Below are 15428 nucleotides of genomic sequence, written 5' to 3'. Positions count from 1 at the left end.
TACAGATGTCATTTCTGGCATGAAGAAACATTTTTTAAACTTTTAGGACTGATTGGGTTTTCACTGCTAATATTTCTGCCAGACTTCCTTTCAACAAAGTATCGAGACTAGGATGGAATATTTCATAGAATACTTGCTGAGGAGACAGAATGGTTGGATCTGCCTTCACTTTGCTCTTAAATTAAGATTAAAGGGGGGAAAAGGAAGACGTAAGAGCCATTTCAGTGATTAGATTCACCCATGGAATAGCTCAACATGACATTAATTCTTAGACAGTTGATTAGGTGGTTTGCAGTCCTGTGCTGAAGGACCTGGCTGTGGTCAGGATGTGGTCCAGGTTTGGGGGATGGTTTGGGAGATGGGGGAGATTCTATAGAGTAGCAGCAAGGGTTTTCTTCATAAACTTCAAAAGAAGGTTGAAAGTCAGACTGCAGATAGCATTTGTTCCCTGGAGTCTTCTGGTTAAGCTGTTTATTAGTGAAGAATTGTTTAGTCAAAAAGAGACAAGGGTATTGGTCTTGCAGGTCAACAGCAATTTGCAGAATATATCAATTGTTAAAAATGAAAGGTGCAGACATAAAACTGAGTGCTCTTAATAAGAAAAGGATTGAACTACTGGAATGTGGGCTCCATTTTACCTTTGCTTTTCTTATCTCTCTCTACTTTGATCTTTCCAACTATTTATTAATCCAAATATCTACAATATTAAGGGCTGTCCATATGAAATGCAGTCACCTGCTCTTGGACCAAGACTTTTCTATGAAGGTTTTTCACAAATAGGCCAGAAATGTAGTATCTGATGTTCTGTGAACTGATGCATTATATTTTTGTTTCCTATGATTCATCAAACCAGTTTGAGTGAATGGACATTTTTACCCTATAATTTAAACTGAAGGATACTGAAGGACAGCTGAAATTTTCCCCAACTAATAAGAAGTCTCTTTTCTGTGAACATTAGAAGAAACCTGCTCAAAAATGCAAACTGTGCTGATGGCTTTTCTATAGAGCAATTGCAGACTCATTAAATGTTTTGGGTTTTTTTCAAACTCCTTATACTTTTAAATTAATTCAAAGATTATGTTTCAAGCTTACAAGATTATGTGGGTTTGAAACAACTAAGACAAGTAGCCCAGTCCTAACTGAGACCTTTGTTAGGGGAGAATCTAGTAAAGTGAGCTAACAATTTGCAATACATTGGCTGTCACTTCAAATGTCAGTGATAATTTGCAAAACACTCAGAGTAATAATGGAGAAAGGCATAAAACGTCAAATTTGTAGCAAAGCTGACAACAAAAAGAATATTCACTGTGAATTACAGTCTTCCTGACTTGCTAAAGCTCTTACCGATTTTGCTTTAATAAAGGATATTCTCCTCTCAAGGGATTTAAATACAGTAGATTATCTAACATGCTTAACTGATGCTTGAAGTTCCCTATCTGAAAGCTTATCCTTGATGACTGGGAAATCTGTGATCTCTTGCAAACATGTTTGGGAGGGTGACTGGTCAGTTTGGTGGATCTGTTACCTGGAAAGGAACATATTTGGTCAAGGACCCAAATATTCCCTTGTATTGAAAAGCTAGTGGCAATTCCATTTTCATATATCTTTTATTGAAAAGCTGTTCTGCAAACTATTAACAACTGACTTTGAAAAGGTATCAGCTGTTTTGCAGCTCCCAGAGAAGATGAAAATGTCCAGAATGGAAAACATCCACAAAAAAAAAAAAAAAAAAAAAAAAAAAAAAAAAAAAAAAATCAGAAATGTTTATATTGATCAAAAGTCAGACATATGCTTGGTGGAAACTAAAACTTCAGAGTACAAAAATAACAACTCTGCTTTCTGAAAACCTGTGCCAGTTACTAAAAATATTTTAATGAACCATTACATCTTCAGACACATCAGATGTGCACAGGCTGGATTGCAAGCCCGGGTCATTAGGAGTTCAAATAGCCTGGTTCACAGCAGGACCTGGGAAAGCCAGACTGTTTTATCTAATCCTTATTGAAGGGGGAAGAGGGGGAATAGGAAGCTAAACTATATGACAGACAGGGATCTATAAAATGAAGTATTAGGCAAAGGGATTAAGAGGAAGAACTAGAAAACTGTGCATGGAATACAATGCAAGTTGGATGCAGAGAGAATACCAAAAAGTCAGTCTGAGAACTACAATAAAGGTGGATAAGAAATCTCTGGCAACTCGGTATGTGGCATATATTAACTACCCTAGAATTTATCAAGCCTCTTAGACCACTTGTGTCTCCCAGGCAAGGCCCCACATTGTCTTGACTAGAATCCAAGTTATCTCAATTTGACATCCCAGAGATTTGCAGACTTGCTACAGTAAAAAAGCAAGTTACTGCTGTGCAATCACAGAGGCTTCAGCTCCTCAGTGGCTTCTGTAACACCTTGGACCCCACAACCTGTTAGAAAATGAGCCCTGCTTCAGAGCAACCATATCTAGGTTGAGTCCCAGAGCTTTGGAAGAACCCTCTGCAAAAACCCCCATTGCTCTGTCGCAACAGGGCAGTCTCTTTTCCCCCAGCTGCTCTTCAGGTGGCTTGGGACAGCTCTTCACTGAGATGTGCAGCCCTTCCTGAGCAGGGCATGTATTTGGAATACAGCTCAATAGGCCACCATCACAATGAATTTTTAGCGTGTAACTGAGCCAAACCACATTTAACAAAAGTGGGGCTGCTCTCATCTTTCTGTCCAGGTCTGTGGCTCTGCTTTTCTTTGCATTGGCTCTAGGGCTTGTCTGACTCTGTGCAGAGCTAACCCAGCTGATTAACCCAAAATAAAACTATTGACTTTCCTAGCAAATTAATGCATTGCTGAAGGGACAAAAACCCCCAAGAGCTCAGATGTATGCAGGACCCTCCTTTTCAACAGCAACAAGAACAGATCACCTCAAGCTGAGGTGATTTACCCATCGAGGACTACTACCCATGGGCTAATTTACACCTCTACTTTGCCTACTGCACAAAATGGAGTTCTTATCACAAAATTACATTCTGTTTTGTACAGACACATTGCACAGCTTCTTCATTAAGAAATCAGGTCTCAGAGCATGCATAAAATATCTCATTTTTATGGTAAATATTTCCATCCTGTACTTGCGAAGAGAAAGAAAAATGATAATGTATTAATATTACATGAGGATGATGAATTATCTTTCTATCCATTGACACCTCTGTAGGATGAGAATGGCACTGCTGTTTTTCAATCAGCAGTCTCTATGGCACCTGAGTATCCAAAGATCCTTAAAGAGTAGGAGACTTCCAACCTTCTTATGTTAATTTTTAACAGCTCTCTTTACAGCTAATATTCAAAGAGTGAAAGGAAAGCTCGTGTTATTCCAAGAACCAAGCAGAATGACCAAGGTAATAACAGACCTGGCATCCTTGGTAATCCTAGACAAAACAGTGATGTTATGTGAATTAAAGCAGCCATGCTATGTGTGAGTCAATCAATAAGGAATTAAAGGTAGGAATGCAATGAAAGCAAGTCCACATGGCTTTATGGAAACAAGACTTGACAAGCAGGCCTGACTTCAATTTTTGATGAGATTACAGGTTTGTTTGATCAAGGTAACCACATGGATGTGATAGACTTGGACCTTCCTAATGAATCTGATTTAGTACTGCTTGACATTTTGATTAAAACATTAGCATTATATAGCCTTAATAAAACACATTAAATAGATTAAGATCTGGCTAATTGATAGAGTTCAGCAAGCTGTTCTAACCAGATATTCAGCACAAACTGGGGATATTTTTAGCGGAGCTCTGCAGGCAGGAACACTATGCTTGCTGCCATTTGATGTTCTGGAATTACACAGAAACATGGGTAATACTGGCAAATGTCCCACAGTGTAAGGAGGAATAGGTAGCTGTGCACTCACTGTTTTGCCTGCATTGGCATAAATGTGTTTCTGGTATTTGATTACACCTTTTTCCTTCATTTCTCTCCAGGCGCAGAAGTTCTTTGTCAGGGTGTGGTCTAGTCTACTGCTGGTATGCTGGGCATACGGTGATTTCTCTCAAGGGTCATTGCTTTTAACTGCTAATACATGGATTATCAAAGGGACTCACATGAATGACTTAAAAAGTGTCAACTGTGAAACCATCACTTATTGCACACTTCTATGTGTATTTTTTTTTTTAAACTACCAAAAATATAACCTGAGATTAAAATACATTTGCAGCTTTGAAAAGTCAGGAAATTCTAGTTCACAGGCTGAATCGGGATTTGCCATAAAAAAAATAAAATAAAAAAGCCAGAGAACTGACCAGAACATTAATGATCAATTATACACAAGACATATACATATAAGCTTTAATATTATCACTTTCTGGTCAAATGATCTAAGCACATCTTTCCTGATTATTCATTTTCTTGGTCAGTTCTTGAATCAGATTGAGAGAACACTAAATTAATATTACTCTTCTCTGCCAGGTTTGATTCTGACCAATCTTTTTATATTACTGCACATAATCACAAGCTTCCTTAAGCAAAAATCAGAATGAAAGTTCATATGAATTTTGATGGTGTGGACTGTTAAAGATCCTCTTTCTCAGCAAAATCTGTGTAGCAAACTGTTATCCTTTTAACATTTGCTTTCTATTTGACCTTGCAGAACAAGATGTCTACTAAATGTAAAAGATACTATTCAGAAAAAAACACTGAAGAGAATACCCTCTCATTACTATCTAAAATACATAAGATTCAGATATATATTTCCCACAATGCACTGGCATGTCTTATTTAACTGTGTTTATGTATCAATTTAACATCTAAAATCTTTACACATTTTCCTAATTTTATCAACTTTTATTGAAACTTGTGGTGGCAATCTCACAAGTGTCCTATGAAACACCAGTACCATCTAAACCAGTACAAGTCAGCAACAGAATGCCTCATGTCCACTGCTCGTTTCTCCACTGGGGGGGGAAAAAAAAAAAAAAAAAAAGCAGGAATAGTTTTTTTTACTGTGTCAAAACCAATTGTTCCCTTTGTTTTGTTGTTTTACAAAACTTCTCAGCAATTTGCTTCAATGGGGTTTCTTTCTGTGCATGTCAAAACTCTTACTGGATTTGCCTATGTCCTACACTGTCCTGTCTCCCTCTGCATCAAACCACAACCCTCATTTCATTCATTCTCCCTCTGCTTCTGAATTTGTGTCCAGCTTAGAGAAAGATTTTCAAAAGGGACATACATGCCCTTACTTGCACCAGTACTGAGTCCAAGTTTTTTTCCTCAGTGTTTATAAACAGGACTGATTATATTTTATTGGTCTGGTTTTTGTTTGTTTGTTTTTTTCCCTAGAAGTCAGTTTTCCTAACAGCAGACTGCAGTGTGAAGATCCTTTTGGATACTTCCAAAGCCTTCCCTTTTAGATACTCTGAGGTAATACCTAGTCATCAATACGCAGGTCTCCATAGTGATTCTCTGGAAGAGGAATGTTGTTGGTATTCAAAAAATGTCTGCACCTTATTCCAACTCCAAAGTTATCATTCATTCTTCTAATTTTCATCCTTTCCATGACTTAAAACAAACTGTCTTATCTGTCCTCCATAGAACTGTGAAACTATTGTGTTATCAGATTTTCTTCCTCTAGTACCCCCTGACTTCCAGACTTTTTGCAAGTCTCTGTGACATTTCCTTTATCCTAATTATTTCATTTTTAACCTTATCTTTCCCTTTCCTATTTAGAATTCATGTTGTTATCTTTCTTTTGGGTTTTGTTAGCCTTTTTTTTTTAACTTGCATTGCCTCTGGTGAACATAGTATCAGTAGGACATGACATTCTTCAAATAGCTTCAACTGGGTTTTGACTTTTCCTCATTCTCCAAAACTCTGTACTTTTATCTTTACAGATTTGCTTACTCAGTTCCATGCCCTTTTTCATTTCTGTCTCCTTGCCATAGTCCTCATATATTTTGTTTCCCATACAAAGTTATGTTCCCTTTTTTCCTGGCTACAGAAACCTATCAACCTTTCCAGTTTCATCAGCAATGTACCCTTTATTTTTCATGAGGGCATTTAGTGAAGCTATAGTTATTCTTTGAACTTTACTGCTATCTTTTTATCATTCAAATGGGGAGTACCTGTGAACAAAAAGGAATGAGCTAAAGTGAAAAAAAAAAAAAAAAGCATGGATCTCAGTGTAAAATGCTGAAATAAAAACTATTATCTTGCTTCACAGAGCTCTAAGATTCATAAAAACCAAATTAGGGGTTAGAGTGGGTATCAGAACTACACTAAGCACCCCTAAAACATCTGAAAAACGAGTTGACCAGTGTGCACTCATTGGTCACTTCAAATGTGAGGAATGTGCAACACTTTGGTGAGGTGTTACAGATTAATTCCTATACAGGAGAGGTGCTACGTGTTTATTCCTTACACCATTTTATTCAATTCTCGGCTTCCAACCACGTTGACAGCGCTGTGCAATGAGTCACTTTTAATCGCTGCCTCATTTGTTCCTGACCTGAATAACCTTTCCATAGAGGCTTGTGTGCAGTGTAACACCTCCTGTGCCGGATCGCGCTTCAGAGGCCACAAAACTGTCCCAAGCGATTTGCACGGCGTCCGAGCGAGCCTCGGACGGGCAGCCCGGGGTCCTTTGTATCCCTCCTGGGAAGAAAGAAGGGATTTGCTCCCGAGGAGGCAATGTCAGTGCGCGGGCAGAGCACCGACCCGCACAGACCCCTCCGTGTCACGGCGAGAAATGGGGGCTCCTCACTCAGGACCCCTCTCTGCCACCAAGAACGTCAACTCCCCTGACATTTTCACAGAATCACAGAATATCCTGGGTTGGAAGCGACCCACAAAGATCACTGAGTCCATCTCCCGCCCTTCACAGGACCATCCCCAAGAGTCACACCATATGCCCCAGAGCATTGTCCAAACGCTTCTTGACCTCTGTCAGGCTTGGTGCTCTGACTGCTTCCCTGGGGAGCCTGTTCCAGTGCCCAACCACCCTCTGGGTGAAGAACCTTTTCCTAACATCCAACCTAAATCTCCCCTGACACAACTTCATCCGATTTGGGGTCTATTTGAACCTCTCGCATGCAGCTGAGGCTGCGACACCAACTTTCAGTCCTCCCCACCGCCATAAACCCTGTTCGCCGCCAGCCCCGCTGGCCCCGGGGGCTGCTCCCCCTCAGCAACTCCGGGGCCGCTGCCGCTCTCGCCGCAGTGGGGCGGGGGCTCCCCTGGCCCCGCCCACCCCGCCGGGCAGGGGGCGGGGCGCCGCGGAGCTGTTCTTCTATTGGTGGAGCAGGTGCCCATCCTCGCAGCGCTCCAATCAGAGGCTGCGGATCGCGGGGGCCGTCAGACATGGCCGGTTCCCTATCTGGGGCCAACCGGCCGCCGAGACGCTGCGCGCAGTCACCGCCCCTTCTCCCCTCTCCGCCAGTCACGTGCCCCAGGCGTGCCCGCAGTCAGGAACAGGAACCCGCGGCCGCCTGTCAATCACCGGCGTTTCCCCGCCTTCGCCCTCCCCGCCCGCAGCGGAGCCGGCAGCGGGGGGCGGGGCGCCGGCTCCGGCAGCGCGCTGGTGAGGCAGGCGGGGCCTGGCGGACGGGGGAGGGAGGCAGGGAGAGAGAGGAGGAGGAGGCAGAAGGGAGAGGAGGAGGAGCTGCGGCTGAAGCCGGCGGAGCTTTCAGTACCTCGGAGAACGGCTGCGAGCGCGCCGGGCGGGCGGGAGCCGCCACCGCCGTCCTCCGCTGCCCGCTCACCTGCCCCGCTCCGCTCCTCACCCGCCCCTCACCGCCCCGCGTCCCCCCGGCGCCGGAGGGAGCCCGGTCCCGCCGGAGCGGCTCCGGGGGGAGAGCACGGCAGCAGCACAGGCTCGGTGATCGGGACGGGCGGGGGGTCCGTCAGCGCAGGGACGGGACGGGTGGTCAGCCCGGGACGGCCGGACTGGCTTAGGGGGTCGCTCGCTGCCGTCGCTCCTCACGGAGCGGCGGCCGGGGCGGCGAGGAGAGCGAGAGGGCTCGTACCCCGCATCCCGCACCCGCCGTGGAGCCCGGGGGGAGAGAGGGGAGCTCCGAGTGCGGCAGCGGCTGCCGGCATTTGCTGGGGTGGGCAGGGAACCAGAAACAGGAGTCGCACCAGCGGCTGGGAACGGGGAATCTGCTCCTGGGAAACCTCGGGGGCAGAGACACCCCTGCCTCAAAAGGGTTTTGAGGGGAAAGGGAAATTGAATGTAGACGCATTTTGGTAGTTTTGCTGAAATAATCAAGTGCCGAAGGCAGATCTTAGGCAGATAAGGTAGCGGGATGGATCCCACTGTTTTGGATGCCGGCTTGAATTTTTTATTTACTCTTCTGTTTTGACCAGTGCTAAATGTGGATTTTGTGAGCGAACCCGATGGCGGTTCTTCCATTGTTCCTTGTTTGAACGTAAATCTTAGTCCTGCTGCTTGTGGATTTTTTATTTAATTAATTAATTAATTAATTGTTTTTGGAAAGGACCTTTCCAGTTAGCTTTTGCGTCTGACAAAATGAAGCCTTTATATTTTTCAGTCAATTATACCTAATACTGACATTCTCTTTGGTACAAGAGACTTAAAGTGCTGCCTCACTCAGAGGACCATTAAAGACTTTCTCGGTCGCTACATGTAGCTGAATGTGTTACGACACATCCTTTCTCCCCTCTCAAATCTTCCGAAAGATTTTTCCAAAATGAAGAAATTTAATTTTCGCAAAGTTTTGGATGGTTTAGCTGCCGCATCCCCTGTTGGAAGCAGTGGCGGTGGCAGTGGAAGTGGGGCTGGTGGTGGCTCCGTGCACCCAGGAGGGACTGCGGGAGCTGCAGGGACACCCAGAGAGGAGATCCAGGAGACGCTCACTTCAGATTATTTTCAAATCTGTAAGGTAAAGGCTGTATTTTTATTTTCTATGGAAATAATAAAAGCTACCTTGGGTTGGGGGGTTGAGAGCGGGGGTAGTAATACAATACCAATGAGCGTTTTACTTGAGAACTGCAGTGGTTGTATAAGGACTTTGGAATGAGAAGACAGAGATCCAGTGGATGCTTTTTTTCTTCCTGCTGCAGAGTTGGGGTGGTCAGTAAATTCGTAGAAATCTTGATTTCAGCAGTCAGGGCTGAATTCCAAGTTCACACTTGGACCCCAAACTGCTGACAGGATTGTGGACAGGAAAGCAAATCAATTGGTGTTAGTACGGATAACATTTACAAGTCATTAGAAATTGAAGATCGTATGCATCTACTTCCCCTCCTCACTCTTCTCATCCTCCTTGCCTTTCCTCCTCTATTTTAGGAACAAGGCACAAGCTAGAAATAAAAGACAGTGCAGTGACTACTGAACCCAGGACTTCAGTTATTTGTGAGGAGCTGGATGTAGATTCAGGGTGGCTGTTTACCTTTTGTACTGAAGTTTCTGATTGCACGATAGCAAACTTAGTGGGACAGCATAAATACCAAAAGCTGCTAAATCTGTTCTGTTTTTTATATGTTGATCACTTCCTTAAGTGGGAATTTTTATGAGTAGAAAGCATAAGATATCCCTCTATGTATTTTGGTTTGTCTCTGTTTTCTGCAACAAAGCTTTTACTGGTGGTCTTAAATACTTGCACCTGTAAAACAGTACAAACTATTTGGTACTTCAGACCAACTCTGGAATATAAAAATTATACTTTTGTAATGAAGATAAAACATGAAAAGAGATTATGGTCTTGTACTATTACATGTCAGTTTTATGTGAATTCTGGTGGCTTTACTAGAGGTTTTGTTTGCTTATTTGTTTTGATTAGAAGCTTCAAAACCAGAATTTTTAATTAGTTCAATTTGCATTACTAGGAGTAAATGGACTCCACATATTAAGTATATTTTGCTTTTGTTAATCAACTACAAATTGATCTGAAATTTAGATTACAGTCAACTCCAGCACAACATTATTTCTTTTTGTGTTTTGGAAAGAAGAAAGAAACAGAAACAACCAAGACAAATCTATGAGACATTTTGTGTGGAGATCTGGTCCTTGTGAAATACACAGCTTCCCTGATCTCGGATACCATGTTTCTAATTCTGTTTGGCTTTCAGCTACAGCTGGTGTTAAAACTCTTGCAGGTTTCAAGGAGAGAAGGATGAGCCCCTGTGGCTTAAAGACTCAGAGACCTTTAGATAGGTTCTACAGGATTCTAATTTTTTTTTTTCGTATAGTTCTTTGCCATCCTGAACCACAACAGGTTCCAGCCTTTTGGCTCAAATGATTCCGTAGTTTAATGGAGTGTGAGTGATGAGTGCATTAGAAACATACCTGCTTACCAGGCTTGGATTTGACTACTTTTGATTATGTACACAGTAATTTAGCATTTTGTGAAACTCTAGGTATTCAGTACAGTGATTTCCCATTTTTGTCACGTCAGTAAAAAAATAATATGAACAATCAAGGTAAATTAAAATATCATTAGGAGGTCTGATATTCAAAGACTTCTAAGTAGGGCTAAAACTTTACATGGTTTTTCATGTTTAAGTCATGTGATAGGGACCAAGATCTGTATTTAGTGAGATACATTCTTATTTTGCATGGCATATTTGTGAAAATAAGCAACGTGAGATGATTTTTTTTTTCCTCATCTCCATTATTTCCCTTGTTTGCTTTGATATTGCTTGAAGACAGATAGTGTTATATCCTGATAGATCTACTTGGAATATGTGTAAAGGAGTATGTCATTTGAAGAAGATTTCAGAAGCCAATATTTGCCTGTCTTAGCTCTCAAGTTAAAATGTTCTCAGCAAAGTATTTGTGTAGAAAACCTTTCAGTTGCTTGCAGCAGCACTTGCTTATGAATGCATCTTACTGCAGAATTCTGTGGTACACAAAATACCGGCTTCCTTCTTCCAGGATACAGAGGTATGCTGAAAGCAAACTTCCAAAACACTCGGTGATCATGTGCTCCTGACACTCTGCAGTGTTTATTCCACGGGCTCTACTTGAGCTGCTCTGTAGCACTTGAGGAGCACCAGGAGTGTGTTTGAAGGGAGCCCCAGAAGCTGTGGGGGCCCTGCACTGGTGAAAGGGAACCGAGGGCAGTGGGGCCTGACACAGGCACAGCTTTCCCCTGCCTGCTCCAGGGGGCCAGAGCCCAGCCAGAATTTGTACCTCTGTCAGTCTGAATTGAATTAAAACCACACCGACATGCACATAACCCAAATTCCGTCCTCCCTGAGCTTTTGTTGTGCAGCACTTCTGGTATTTCAGTTGGGTATTTGCATGTTCAGTTACATAAGTTATACGGGCTGCATATTTAAGGATCTGTGATCCTGCTGCGCGCAGAACTGAATAAAGCTAATGGCAGTTTTGATTTGTTATCTGCAGGGTCAAGGCATCTGGGCTAACAGCCTAAGTAGCACCTCAGATCGGCTTTCCTTTCTTTGCTGGTTATAAAAATGCTCATTTAGAAGTGAAACATAAAAGCTGACTCATACTTAAGAATTAAAGGGCCTTTCCCTGCAGTTTTTATGTAAATAAATTGCCTTTCTGAAGTTTGTGGGAGGTTTGCTTGACTGAAAATACAGATCCAATCCTCTAGCAGAACACTGTTTAGAATGGTAACACACCTGATTTAATTTGTAATACACCTGAAAGCCAGCTCTCCATTTTGTGGCATTTTTAGGTTGGTTATGACCACAGTGTATTTTTGAGATACAGATTAGAGTTTAGCAGAAGTAAACTGAATATTTTACACCAAGATGTTCTCAATGAGTTACTTTTGGCATTTATATTTAAATCATTAATGTGATCTTCTATACTGAAAGAATGAACTGTTCTTGAAACTATTATATATGAAATAGCTACGTCCTGTTTTAAGCATGATAAATTTATATGTTGGTAGCTGTAATAATGAATCAGTGACACCATTTTCAAAGTACTCAAGCAATGTGAAATATGTCATACCTATTTTGTGACAGCAGGAAGCTGAGGTACAGTTTAGACTGCATATAGAGGCTGCTCTTGGGATTTGGGTATCCAAGTGGAAATCATGATTGATTATAGTTCACGTTAGTTGAATTGAATGTGTGAGATAGCAGCATCATCCTAAAACTAGGCATGATCCAGTAGAATAAGCTACTAAAGTCTGTGTTAATTTTAATTGGAATAGACCTAATTTCCTTGGGTTTGCTTCTTTGTATTATTCCTCTGTATATATGTTGTTTTTTTCCTCTGGCAAGGATTTTTGGCTCACCTGCATTTGCCCAGACCATCTATAAACTAAAATACAGCACTGGGGAGGGATATGCTATTAATAAAGGAAGTGGGAAGCTCACAGTTAGGATGTTTTAAATCATTTGAGTAGAACTTTGAGCAGAGGGAACATAAAAAGAGAAAACAGCAATTTTATTACTTTTTCAGAAGGTTGCTTGTTAGGGGATGACGCAGTTGGGAAAAACTGAATAAAAATAAAGATGTACATTTATTTTGTATGTGAGGTATGAAAATAAGTCTCCCATGCAGAACTACTCAGGGTTTTCTTGGAGAACAATCATAGAGTTGAATTGCATTTGTCGAGCACGAGGTTTAATAACTTTGAAATCAAGACCTCAGTTAAGAGCACAGTAACAGTTGTATTTTACCAGGTATACAATTAATCTACTCTAACATCTTTTCTTTTGCTGTGGGCAGCAACTGGATACCCACGCAAAGGTCCAAGAACTGGCAATTTAATCTTCTCAAAGAATTGCTTCACAAATGGTTATGGATTGCCTTTAAACCCCAAAGCATGAGATTTCTGTTCTTTTTCCAAACTGGTCTTCAGTCTTATTACTGGGTAGTCTTTCAACCCAATAAACATCCTTTAACTCTTGTTGTATTGTTTATATTGATAATATAGTTACAGTTTCATTACCCAGTCTTTATGTAAAACCCATGTAGGGAAGAACAGTTTTAGGCTTTTGTTAAAACTGATATAGAATCCCATGGCCAATTGCAGTTGTACCTTCCTAATCTTGCTTATGTTTGGCAAAAACAGGCCTTCAAGATACAGTCAATGAGTAGCCAAGTTAAATACCTTAATTATCTCGATTTTCTTTAAGGTGGTCTTAAATTTTAATTCCCAGAATTTATAGATGGGAATACTTCATTTTGTCAACTTACGAAGATAAACATTTAATCCTGACAACAGCCAAGTAGGTATTTTAACTGCAAATGCAACATGGCACTACAGTTCAGTGATAACAGAGAGAAGATGAATTTTGGAATGGCAATTTAAGCATAATGCTGCAGGAGCACATTTTTGGTTATGAAGAATTAAAATCAAAAAAATCCTTGTAATAAGCTACCCACAGTGTTTTAGTCAGTTTGAGCTGTTTGGTTAATCTGTCTTGTTTCCTTGCTAAGGTCATACAGAGAACAAAAAAGAAAATGTTTGCAAAGTTCTACATTTCAATGAAAACACATACAAAAATAAGATAATGTTGGGAAGGATTTCTTTTTCCTATATACCAGACTGCATCGAAAGTTAGGTGCAGAAGTCTATTCTACTTAAAACTACAGAATCATAAATGACACTTCTAAATTAGATTATAGTAATTTCATGAAATTTGTGATGACCATAATGTATTCTTATTTGTTAAGTGTTTGTATTAATTAGAAATAGGACTTATCCGTGGGAAAGACCATAGCACATTAAAAGCTTCTTTTGAAAGAATTTTGAAGTTTTTAAAATATCCATAGTAGTGTACTTGTTTGGGGTTTTTGTGCAAATATCTTTCTTTTTGCATCATTAATCCTAAATGAAGTAATGCACACCCTTCATGGCTAACACGTGCAATTACATTTTCAAAATTATTTCCAGACCTTTAAGGTTGCTGAATAAAGCACTCAAAAAGTTCCACATTTCTTAAATAACTTTGTTTGCAAAGACAACTTTTAATTACATGATCCCATATTTCTTCTATAGGTTTAATTTAGCAGAACAAATAGTGTTTGCTCATAGGAAAGTACTTCAATATTTCTTTGCATGCTTAAAACTCAGAGCATGCCTGAATATTAAGTTCCCCATGGACTTTTCCAACAGAAGTGCTCACCACTGTAGTTCTGAAAGCTTTATAAACATTAATGAATTGACCTTCATAAGATTTCTGTGAGATGGAAATGATATTATCCCTGCAGTATAGATGCCACAGAAAATCCAAAATGTTCAGGGTCCACTATTTTCAGTCTCCAGCTTGACCTGCTTTGCATCTGTTTTCTTCTTAGCATATTTAACTTATCCCACGTCTTCCCATTGAACCTCCCATTGTTTTCACATTCTGTTGCACATATTCTGCACAGCTACAGGGTGATCTTTGGGTTAGCTGTTCTGTTTATATGCCCACCTTGGATAGCCAGAATGACTCTGAATTTACCTTCTGTCTCAAATGACTACAGATGGATTTCTGGGTCCATTTGCAGTATGGCAGAAAAAGGTAATTTAATTAATCCCTACAAGAGGTGAACAAATTCATACTGCATAGATTAACTTATTAAATGTATTTTTAAATTTTTTTGCTTTTTATAGTTGACCTTGCATTTTTAACAGTATAAGAATCATAGAATAACCTGAGTTGGAAGGGATCCTTGGGGATCACTGAGTTCAACTCTTGATTTCACAAAGGAAAACCTAAAGGTTAAGATATTTGCTCTAATTTTGTGTGCCATTTCAAGTAGGGCTTTTTTTTTTGCTTGTTGGTTTGTGAGTTTTGGGCTTTTTTTTTCTTAATCCATGGGATCATAGATGTTGGAAGACCATCTAGTCCCAACCCCACTGCCATGGGCACAGGCACTTTCCACAAGACCAGGATGCTCAAAGCACCCAATATTTTCCCAATATCTAATCTGAATCTACTCTATTGCAGTTTGAAGCCATTGCCCCTTGTTCTATCACTAGATGCCCTGGTAAAAAGTCCCTCTCCAGCTTTATTTTAGCCCCCTTTAGGTACTGGAAGGTGCTATAAGGTGTCCCTGAGCCTCCATTTCTGTGGCTGAACAACTCCAACTCTAGTGGGAACATTGGCTATATTGTTTCTCACCTGTGGGTCACCAGGTAGTTAATGAGAATTTTTCTCACTATTGCAATGGGAAAAGCAATTTTTAATCTCTTGTAGGAGGATGGAGGAAACTCAGCCTGGTTGGCTCACAGTGTTCTGATTGAGTAGCTGTCACATAAAAAGTTGGTTGTGTAAGCAACCCACTTTTGCCCACAACTCACTCCTGAATGAAAAATACTTACACTTAATTTTTTTAAAGAAATGACCAAGAAATTACTTGGAGGCTAAAAATACAAAGATTTTTTTTTTTTCCCCAGATAGAAATGCATATTCTGTGTAAAACATGCAGCTGTCCTCAGTGGAGCTGGACTAAATCCAAGACAGACCCCATTCTCACTTAGTTTAGATGAATATCCACTCATATCTGC

General features: G+C 40.8%; 1 protein-coding gene across 5 annotated transcripts in view; it reads left to right on the top strand.

Annotated features, from left to right (window-relative positions):
* The first annotated feature begins 7889 nt into the window (after positions 1-7889).
* The window catches only part of STXBP5L (syntaxin binding protein 5L), a 182619-nt gene continuing 175080 nt past the window's right edge, over positions 7890-15428 (top strand). For 2 of the 5 annotated variants that reach the window (XM_058857968.1, XM_058857951.1), the window contains exon 1: positions 7894-8882. In XM_058857968.1, the coding sequence (XP_058713951.1) occupies positions 8691-8882 (192 nt within the window). In that variant the 5' untranslated portion in view covers positions 7894-8690. Of the gene's footprint in view, positions 8883-15428 lie in introns of all 5 variants that reach the window. The other 3 variants (XM_058857936.1, XM_058857944.1, XM_058857959.1) reach the window with 3 other exon arrangements.

Source organism: Poecile atricapillus, chromosome 1, assembly GCF_030490865.1.
Source record: "Poecile atricapillus isolate bPoeAtr1 chromosome 1, bPoeAtr1.hap1, whole genome shotgun sequence".
Classification (NCBI taxonomy): domain Eukaryota; kingdom Metazoa; phylum Chordata; class Aves; order Passeriformes; family Paridae; genus Poecile; species Poecile atricapillus.
This window is presented reverse-complemented; position numbering and strand designations above follow the sequence as displayed.